The sequence below is a fragment of the Chinchilla lanigera genome, unplaced genomic scaffold, assembly GCF_000276665.1.
Source record: "Chinchilla lanigera isolate Chin_1 unplaced genomic scaffold, ChiLan1.0 scaffold00021, whole genome shotgun sequence".
Lineage (NCBI taxonomy): Eukaryota > Metazoa > Chordata > Mammalia > Rodentia > Chinchillidae > Chinchilla > Chinchilla lanigera.
This window is the reverse complement of record NW_004955422.1, coordinates 2127930-2137635: the sequence shown is the minus strand read 5'-3', so window position 1 is coordinate 2137635 and position 9706 is coordinate 2127930. Positions and strand designations below refer to the sequence as shown.

At 54.0% G+C, this 9706-nt stretch overlaps 1 protein-coding gene and 1 long non-coding RNA gene across 7 annotated transcripts in view; one reads left to right on the top strand and one right to left on the bottom strand.

The window, feature by feature from the left end:
• LOC102019181 overlaps positions 1 to 486 on the bottom strand; it is a 29411-nt gene extending 28925 nt beyond the window's left edge. For all 3 annotated transcript variants that reach the window (XR_001234010.1, XR_001234012.1, XR_001234011.1), the window contains exon 1: positions 396 to 486. This is a non-coding gene — a long non-coding RNA (uncharacterized LOC102019181). The remainder of the gene's footprint in view (positions 1 to 395) is intronic.
• Slc35c1 (solute carrier family 35 (GDP-fucose transporter), member C1) overlaps positions 1 to 7075 on the top strand; it is an 8585-nt gene extending 1510 nt beyond the window's left edge. For all 4 annotated transcript variants that reach the window (XM_005384070.2, XM_005384069.2, XM_005384068.2 and 1 more), the window contains exons 2-3: positions 354 to 883; positions 5071 to 7075. In XM_005384070.2, the coding sequence (XP_005384127.1) occupies positions 385 to 883; positions 5071 to 5630 (1059 nt within the window). In that variant the 5' untranslated portion in view covers positions 354 to 384 and the 3' untranslated portion in view covers positions 5631 to 7075. The remainder of the gene's footprint in view (positions 1 to 353; positions 884 to 5070) is intronic.
• The last annotated feature ends 2631 nt before the right edge of the window (positions 7076 to 9706 follow it).

Below are 9706 nucleotides of genomic sequence, written 5' to 3'. Positions count from 1 at the left end.
GCCCCGCCCTCACCCCTTCCCCACCCCACCCGCTCTCTCCCCTCCCTTCTCCCTGCCCCTCCTCCCTGCTAGGCCCCAGCCCCTGATCCCCTGCGGGTCACCTCCGCTCTGGCCCCCACCCGTAGCCCGTCTCCTCCTTCCCTCGCTCTGCTCCGCTCTCTTGCTCGCTCCCTCGGGGAGGAAGCGCGCTGTGGAGCAGCCCTGCAGGGCCCACCCCAGAGCAGAACTTCATCCCAGAGGAAGAAGGGCACTTAGGCCAGCCTTTGTTGACCCCTGAGGGCTGCGCCTGCCCTGTACCCCGGGGAGTACGTTCGGGCCGTGGAGTGACCCAGCTCCTCTCCTGCCATGAACAGGGCACCCCTCAAGCGGTCCAGGATCCTGCACATGGCGCTCACCGGAGCCTCCGACCCCTCCGGAGAGGCCGAGGCAGGCAGCAGGGAGGTGCCCTTCCTGCTGCGGGCCCTGCAGATCGCGCTGGTGGTCTCTCTCTACTGGGTCACTTCCATCTCCATGGTGTTCCTCAACAAGTACCTGCTGGCCAGCCCCTCCCTGCAGCTGGACACGCCCATCTTTGTCACCTTCTACCAGTGTCTGGTGACCGTGGTGCTATGCAAGGGCCTCAGCGCCCTGGCCATCTGCTGCCCGGGCACGGTGGACTTCCCCGCCCTGCGCCTGGACCTCAGGGTGGCCCGCAGCGTCCTGCCACTGTCTGTGGTCTTTATCGGCATGATCACCTTCAATAACCTCTGCCTCAAATACGTCGGTGTGGCCTTCTACAACGTGGGCCGCTCGCTCACCACCGTCTTCAACGTACTGCTCACCTACCTGCTGCTCAAGCAGACCACCTCCTTCTACGCCCTGCTCACCTGTGGCGTCATCATCGGTGAGTGGCTGCAGGGGACAGGGCAGACATGGGGGCTGAATCCGTAAAGAACAACCCTTCCAGGCATCTTTGGATGTAATCTGTGCCATCTTCCTTGGTTCAACAGTCATTCAAAGAAGAACGTGGGGCCGGGAGAGACCAAATAACCTGCTTCTGATCAGCCTGCAGGTTAGGAACCCCACCAGGGCAAAAGTAGTAACAATCATAATAGCAATAGCTACAGCATAAGATGCTGACATTGATTATTTAAAATGAGCCAGGCACCCATATCTAAGCACTTTACCCATATTAATGCAACTAACCCTCATAAGAAGGTGGGCTTACTATCCACAATTTACAAGTGAAAACCAAGGCCCCAGAGGTTGAGTGACTTGTCCAAGAGCACACAGCTGAGCTGGAATCTGAACTCAAGCAGTCTTGCTTGATAGGTCGCTGTCTTGACCACTCTACCATGTTGCTTCTCAAGGGCTCAAGTGCCCTGATTGCCTGTCCAGTTCTCTTTGCAGAGGACATTGCATCTTTCAATAAATCTACTGTCACCCTCTGGCCTTGCTGGCTCAGAGCAAAACCTGAGACCATGGCCTTACCTGTCATCCCGAACTTACTTGTCAGAGAATAAGAATTGTTGAGGAGGACGTTGTGCTAATCATCTCACATAGAACATCTTTGTCCAGAAGTTCTGAGTGCTAACAGCCCTTGGATCATCAAACTGAGGCTCGGAGAGATTAAGTTACTCACCCAGGGCCACATATCTAAGTCCAGATTGGCCAGACTCCAGCCCTTGTCCACCCAAGGTTAGAGTTCCACTGTCCGATACACTGGCTATGTGCATATGTAAATTAATTACAATGAAATGCAAATTTAAGGGCTGCTCACTGGCTTAGATCACCTCCAGCACTCCATTCCCTCCACCCTCCTGGCCCTGCCTCTCAAGAAATGTGAATTCTCTTTGCACCTGCTCAGGTTTCTCAGTACTGTCCGTGAAGTTTGTCTTACGTGGCCTACATACTCTCCCTGGTGTCTCAGAGTCCCAGGCTAGGTGCTCAGTTCAGGGGGAAGGGCCCATCCATACCATCTGTCCTAGAAAACATTTGCCTTCTTAGGCAGCTGCTCCATCTAGGGCTGCTCAGTCTTAGGCCCAGAGGGGAGCAGAAGGAGGGCCAGGGTACTGTGTGAGGGGCTGGTGCTCCCCTCTCTCCTGAGGAGCTGGTCAACTCACTTCCTCTCTGCCCTCCCTGGAGGCGGAGGCCGGGTGGGAGGCCTCAGTCCTGGAGGGAGGATTTGCATCTGAGAATGGGAAACTGCTAGGGAAACTGAGCCCAAGTCCAGAAATAACCCAGGTAGCAGATGGGGAGATAGCTTCTGCAGTGGGACCGGGAGGTGGGGCTCTCTGCTGCCCTGTGACCCGGCCCCTATCTGCACTAGGTCCCCTTCCTTCCTAGTGCCCAAGGTGGGCCTCAAGCTACTGCTCCTGGCCTCTCCTCCTTGCCTGCTGTGCTGTGTGGTACTGTTCAGAGTTCCCACTGGCTAAGGGGCCCTGAAGGGTCTGGCACCTTGAGCTTGAGTTTCTTTTTTTTTTTTGGTTTTTCTCCAGTACCGGAAACTGAACTCACGACCTTGCACTTGCCAGGCAGGCGCTTTTGCCGCTGAGCTAAATCCCCAGCCCCGAGCTTGAGTTTCTTTCTGGAGTTGGAGGGCGGCCAGTAGCTGGGCTGGGTGCTCTGGTTCAGTAGAGGGTGCAAGAGCTCTGCCGGGACAGAGCGGACTGCTGCTTGCTGAGTGCCTACAGTGAAATAGATGCCTTGTCTCCTTCTGAGGGAGGGTCTCACCATGCTGCCTAGGCTGGCCTGAACTCCCGCCTCAGCCTCTGGAGCAGGTGATGCTACATACAGGTGCATACCGCCAGGTCTGGCTTTCGGTCTCCTTTATTGCTGCAACCACATCCATAACAACACTCATTCATTCATTCATTACCAGCTATTAATTGGGGGCTAAGTGCTTGCCAGGCCCTGTACCTGCGGATACAAGCTTGGAAAAGGATACAAGCTCCTACAGCCCTGGAGGGCACGGAATGAGGTGTGGCCGCAGTGACAGTTACACTTGGGAGGTGAGGGCTGTGACAGGGACACCGAAGGTGCTGGGTGAACGCTGGAGGTGATATAGGGTAAATAAGTGAAACTTCCAACCTGCTAGGTGTCAGATACATCAAGCTCATGTTCCCCAAAACTGAAGAATGAATTCTGAGGATCAGTGGAGGTTAAGAGGAGGAGATTTTACTGAGGGAGAGACAGCTCCGGAGAGACAGGAGGGGACCCAGAAGGCGGGTTGCCGAGGACTCCACTTCACAGAGGTAGTTTTACAGAGACAAGATCAAGAGGTGGGTACAAGGTTATGATCAAGCAACAGCATTAAAGTATAGTCCCATGGGTAACACTGATCCATTGAAGAAGCAAGTCACGTAGCAAGTGTACAGAGGTGACGTCATTGACCTTGATCGATAATCTGTAGTCTCACTCTTGTCTTTAGTCTGTCTTGGTGGGAGAGGATGGCCCATCCCTAATGAGATCATGTTTTATTTATTTGGGAAATCTCAAGCTTCCCTTTATCTCTTAGGGAAGTAACTCTGGCCATTGTGATTTTTGGGTTTTTTTTGTACCAGGAATCGAACTCAGGACCTTGAGTTTGCCAAGCAGGTGCTGTGCCACTGAGCTATAGCCCCGGCCTGCCACTGTGATTTTAATCTTCTTCAGATGCGCCTACAGCCAGAGTTGTGATGTGTTCTCCTCTTCTGCACTGACTGCCTCGAGGACCCAGCCCTGTCTGACAGCCTAGAACAAATAGTTAGTTCTACCTGATGTAGATGTCTGTAGTAGAGGGACAGGCAATGGAGCGGCCTTTCTGGAGTGAGCGCCATGTGGGTGTGGAGGGTGAGGTGGGGAAGAGGATTTTCCAGGCCAAAGGAAGGGCACATATACTTCTTCATGTAGGCTACAGCAAGCTCACGGTCAGGCCACAGTGTACTCCATGCAGACAGACCTAGAGAGCCCCACTGAATGGGTTGAATTTTTCCTAAAGGGATGAGAAGCCACAGCGAGCCTGTCCACCAGGACAGAGGCAGAGAGGAAGAGCATTTGGTTGCAAGGCGTAGAGGAGATTGGTTAGTGTATGGACTCAGAAACTAGCCTGGATCTTTACAGATGAAGGAAACTGGAGCCCAGAGAAGTTAAGTAATTTCTCCCAGGCCTCTCAGCTTATAAATTGCAGAGTTCAGTTGGGGGCCCAAATCTGACACCAACGCTTTGCCCACTATCCCGTATTGCTGGGCCTGTGGCAGGAGGTGTAACGAAAAATTCACCCTGCCTCCTGGGAGACCAGACTGTCACCACAGACAGGAGCCTGGCAGACCAGGGCTGGCAAGGGGTTCCGTGGGAAGTGCAGGCAGTGAGAGTCTAGGAAGAGGTCGGGGTGCAGGGGTTACTGGGAATGCATTCCCCCTGGAGAGGTCAACTTGGACCTTGAAGAATGAGTAGAAACTTCTTGGAAAGGAGAAGAGTGTTTCGTGATGCAGGCAGGAAGAAGGACACTGAGCCCCAGGGTGAGAAGCAGGGCATGGTGGCACATGGCTATAATCCCAGTACTCAGAGAGGCTGAGTCAGGAGGGTCACAGCAAGTTCAAGGCCAGCTTGGGCTACGTAGTCCAAGATTAGTCCCAAGTATATAGCAAGATCCTGCCTCAAAATAAAAATAAGAAGAAGAAGCAGGGAAATACGGGTGCCTTAGGGTGATCACAAAACCGAGAAAGGGCGGCAAGTGTGCCGGCACAGCCAGAATGTAGGCTTGCCAGCAGGCAGTGGAGAATTCGGAGCTCTTTGAGCAGGACATGACCCAAGAGTAGAGTCCAAGGCCACAAGGGAGTCTAATCTGGTGCTCCTGTGATGACATCTGTGGGAGAAGCCAAGGCGTAGAGACCCTGTCACTTGCCCAGTGTCCTTCACAACTGTCGCACGTCCTGCAGAACGCAGTCACTTCCCAGATGCCCCGGCCAGCACGGCACCCTGTGCTGTTCGGTGCTGCGCATTACAGTGGGAAAAGGTTTGGCGGGGTGGTGAGGCCGCAGTGCACTTGAACTCCGGTGTCTCAGTTCTGTCCCTCTCCCTCCCTGTCCGTCTCCCTTCTCCCCGGTGCAGGTGGCTTCTGGCTGGGTGTGGACCAGGAAGGGGCCGAGGGCACTCTGTCTCTGCTGGGCACCATCTTTGGGGTACTGGCCAGCCTCTGCGTGTCACTCAACGCCATCTATACCAAGAAGGTGCTCCCAGCCGTGGACGGCAGCATCTGGCGCCTGACCTTCTACAACAACGTCAACGCCTGCGTCCTCTTCCTGCCACTGCTGCTGCTGCTGGGGGAGCTCCGGACCCTCTGGGACTTCGCCCAGCTGGGCAGTGCCCACTTCTGGGGGATGATGACGCTGGGCGGCCTGTTTGGCTTTGCCATTGGCTATGTGGCAGGACTGCAGATCAAATTCACCAGCCCGCTGACCCACAACGTGTCGGGCACTGCCAAGGCCTGCGCCCAGACGGTGCTGGCCGTCCTGTACTATGAGGAGACCAAGAGCTTCCTGTGGTGGACCAGCAACCTGATGGTGCTGGGCGGCTCCTCCGCCTACACCTGGGTCCGGGGTTGGGAGATGAAGAAGGTTCAGGAGGACCCCAGCCCCAAGGAGGAAGAGAAGAGCGCTGTGGGGGTCTGAGCTCCTGCGGGACCCAGGGAGAAGACCCAGGTGGCGCTGGAGCGGCACAGAAGGCTGTCCTTGTGGCCAGAGGGTGGCGTGGCGCGGAGTGGGCATTGTTTACAGACCTGACGGGAACCCTGTGGCTGGAGGGGGAGCCAGTGTTCAAAAGGAATGTCAGGAAGTTGCCAAACCTGTCTATCCCCGGCCTGTTTCTAGAATATCCCACCTAGCAGAGCACCCCCGAGCCCCCTCCTCCCCCTCCCAGGGCCTGTCTACCTCTACTTCACCTCCGGGTTTGCGCTGGGCAATATCGGTGAAGTAAAGCCTTCGCTTATACTCAGGGGACATGGGGTGTGACCCCATCACAGCCTGCTGAAGGAGACTGGGAATCCCCACATCCCTGGGCCCTGGGCGGACAGCATGGCTTTGGCCCCAGCCTGCTTTGTGGGGGAATGTGGGCAGACTGAGGAGACAGACCGATGCCCCTTCCCCTCTGCCCTGACAAGTAGATTAGAGTTACTTGTACCTGTGACTGACCCGGGTCAGTCACACCCAGGACTAGGAGTGGAGATCAGGAGCACCCACCCTGTGCACCCCGTGTTTGCAGTTTCAGAACATGGGGAACAACGTCTTTTACAGGCTAAGTAGGGTCATGAACTCCCCGACCCCAGTGACCCTGCCACGGCCCCTTGAGTCTCCCAGGACCTGACGCAGCCACCTGGCTCGGGGGCCACCCTCTGGAAGTAGAGCTGGGGAGCTGGTTCTCCGCACTCTGCCTCCCCCAGAGCCTCTGTCTCGGGTGCTCAGCGCCGCACTCCTGAGTCTGAGCCTCTTCCGCGATGAGCTGATAAACACATTTCCCTTCCTCCCTGAGGTTGGGGTTGAAAGAAACTGCTTGTCCCAAGCCTTAGTCCCCTGGGCTCTTGTAGTGAAGTACCAGAGACCAGGGTGACAAGGGGCAGGAGCTGGGTTCTCAGAGCCCTGGAGGCTGCAAGTCCAAGATCAAGGCCCAAGGGACTGGTGTCCCTGGCTCGTGGGTCTTCTCTGAGTCCTCAGTGGTAGAAGCGCAAACTCCTCCCTCAGGCCACCTCTAAAATCGCACAATCCCCATTTGTGAGGCTATTCCTGTCACCTAGTAACCTCGAGGGCAAGGACTCTAAAGTGAATTTGGGGGTGACACAAACATTTAGGCCAAGCACCCCTCTGTCAGCCTCTGTACCTCGGGGTGGCTTTCACTCCGCCATCCCTTCCATTGGACATTTTGTACCTCCCATCTTAGGATGGTTCCTAATGTTTTTAGTCCCTGTAGTGAAAGCTGGGGAGAGTGGATCTTCTCCCCAGCCCCTCCTTCCTGCCCCCCACAATCCCAGGTGATTTCAGTGAAGTCCTGGGGCCTGACACCCCATGCTGTGTGTGATTTAATAAAAAGCCAAAGGAAATAAAAAAAAAGTCAGAGGAAGACATCCTGCTGTGTGTGGACTGAGTGAGGGGGTCGCAGACCAGGAAGGCACTTCTAGGGAGAAGCCAGGGATCTCTGCAGGGTGGGAACACGGCCCTGGCCGGGAGCAGGAATCTCTTAGGACACTGGGTCCATCAAAGCCAGGGCTGTTTCCTGGATGGGTGGCCAGACTTCCTGTTCCATTTTAGGACCAGCTGCCACCTGCCGGGTGCTGGCCAGGGACTACACTGCTGAGTGCCATTGTTCACCACAGCCTACCACACGGTGTGAGGTAGGGCTGCCACTAGCCACCCACTTTTTTTTTTTTTTTTTTTTTTTTTTTTTTTTTTTTGTCTTTTTAACTCAGGGTCTCACTATGCAGTTCAGGCTGGCCTTGAGCTCACTTTGTATCCCAGGCTGGTCTCAAGCTTGCAACGATCCTCCTGCCTCAGCCTCCCAAGTGCTGGGATTACAGGCATGCACCACCATGCCCAGCCTAGCCACCCATTTTATAGAAGGTGACACTGAGGTGCACAGGGGACCACAGGGAGGAAGAGGAGGCTGCAGAACTCAGAGATCTCAAGCTTCCACAGTGTCCTTCCCTAGACCCAGCGTTGTTTGGAGCACCTGTGTACCAGGCACTGTATTAATATGAACCCCCATCTGTGGGATCCTGGAATCCGGCCTGACCTCGGGCTTTGCTCTGACAATGGAATGCAGAAAAAATTGGCTTCTCCCATGAGCCATCTGGAGAGCACGACAGCCACAGAACAGGGTACAAGGAGGAGAATCATGACGTGCCACCACTGGGGTAAATGCAGCCACGGGAGTGTCCCCAGGTAAGGCCAGCAGAACTACCCAGCCAACCTACAGGGTCTGGAGACGTTGCAACTTGTTCTGAGTTTTGGGGTAAATGTTATATTCAAAAAATGCTGTTCGTCATCAAATTTGTTGAAGCCCCTTATTTTGCAGCTGAGAAAGCAAAGACCCAGAAAGGCTAAAGGAGGTCACCCAGCAAATTAGTGGCTGAGCCTGCAGTAGAACGTCTCTCTGATCCTAATCCAAGATGCTTTCTGCTGGTTCAAGGTCATGTAGCTGATTAGCTATTAAGTTATTATTTTAATTAAGCAAACACAAACTTTACCAGCTATTAGGCACCGTTGAAATGCTTTACAAGTATTATTTAATGCTTATAACAGGTATATAGAGGACTTTACCATCCTCCAGCTCACAGATGAGAAACTGAGGCACAGAAAGACTGAATAATTTGTCCAAGGTCACGCTGCTACTAAGTGGCAGAGCTAGAAGTCAAGCCCAGTTAGTCTGACTCTCAATCATAAAACCAAGCTTCCCTAGGATACAAAGTTATTATTTTCATGGTGTGGTAACCATCCCACCACGTAAGCAAGGAGAGACTAGAGATGAAAAGAGGCGGGTGTAGTGGTGCGCAACCTGTAATCCCACTAACTGGGAGGCTGAGGCAGGAGGATCACTGTGAGTTTGAAGCCAGCCTGAACTACATAGTGAAATACTATCTTTTAAAAAAAAGCCTAAGGTTAGAGTCAAAAAATCTGCAGCCAAAGTATGCACTGCTATGTGGGTTTAGCCAGATCACTCTTACGGAGTCAACAAATGTGAAACTTAGAAAACTGTGTCCCCAAAGAACCCATGACTTGCCCAGTGCATTAATGACAAAACAGTATTCAGCTGTCTGATTTGTTTCCCACAATACTATGCAACTAGAGAAGCTGCCTGCTACAGCTTGAATGTGTCCCCCCAAATTCACACGTGGCAAACAGCCCCCATACAGCAGCGCTAGGAAGTGGGAATTCTGGTCACAAGGGTCCCACGCTCATTAAAGGGTTAAGGTCATTATCATGGGAGTTTGGCCACTACTTTTGGAAATAGATGTGTGTGTGTGTTATTGAGGACTGAACCCAGGGCCTTCACACTGAGCTACATCCCAGCCCTTTCTAAAAAAAAATTTTTTTTAGATTAAAATTATTTTATGTTAAGGTCTCACTGAGTCACTAAGTTACCCAGGCTGGGCTCAAATTCACCATCCTCCTGCCCCAGCCCCCAGAGTGCTGAGGTGACAGCCTATGGGAGTAGGTTTCTCACAAAAGCAAATCCAGGCCCTCTTACACCCTCTCTCCCTCTACCTCTGCCCCTGCCCCCGCCATCTCTCTCAAGGCCCTCACACAGGCTGACCCCTCGGCCTTGAACTCCTAGCCCTGAGAACTGTAAGGAGGAAGCCTCTGCCATTTATGAATCAGCCACAACAGCAACAGCAGAGGAGCCCGCTTACAGCAGAGGAGCCCGCTTCCCGCCCCCACATGGCCCTCACACACCCCCCACCCCCCACCCCCGCACACCTTGGCTGCTGTGAAAGGACTAAGTTTAGGACCTGAAACCTGAATGGGACCTGAAATGGGGACATAGAGCATGCAGTGTGGAAGCAGCTGGCCTGGGGGTGCTGCAAGTGTAGGAGGCTGTGAGAGGGTGTGGGGAGGCAGAGGAAAGAAGCACAGGTGGGCTGTCCCTGACACCCAGTGGGGCATCACTGACAGTGGAAGCCACATGCCACCCCAGACTCCTCGCCTCAGCAGAGCCTCACCAAGCCAGGGTCACAGTGTGATGGGGCAGAACCGGGACC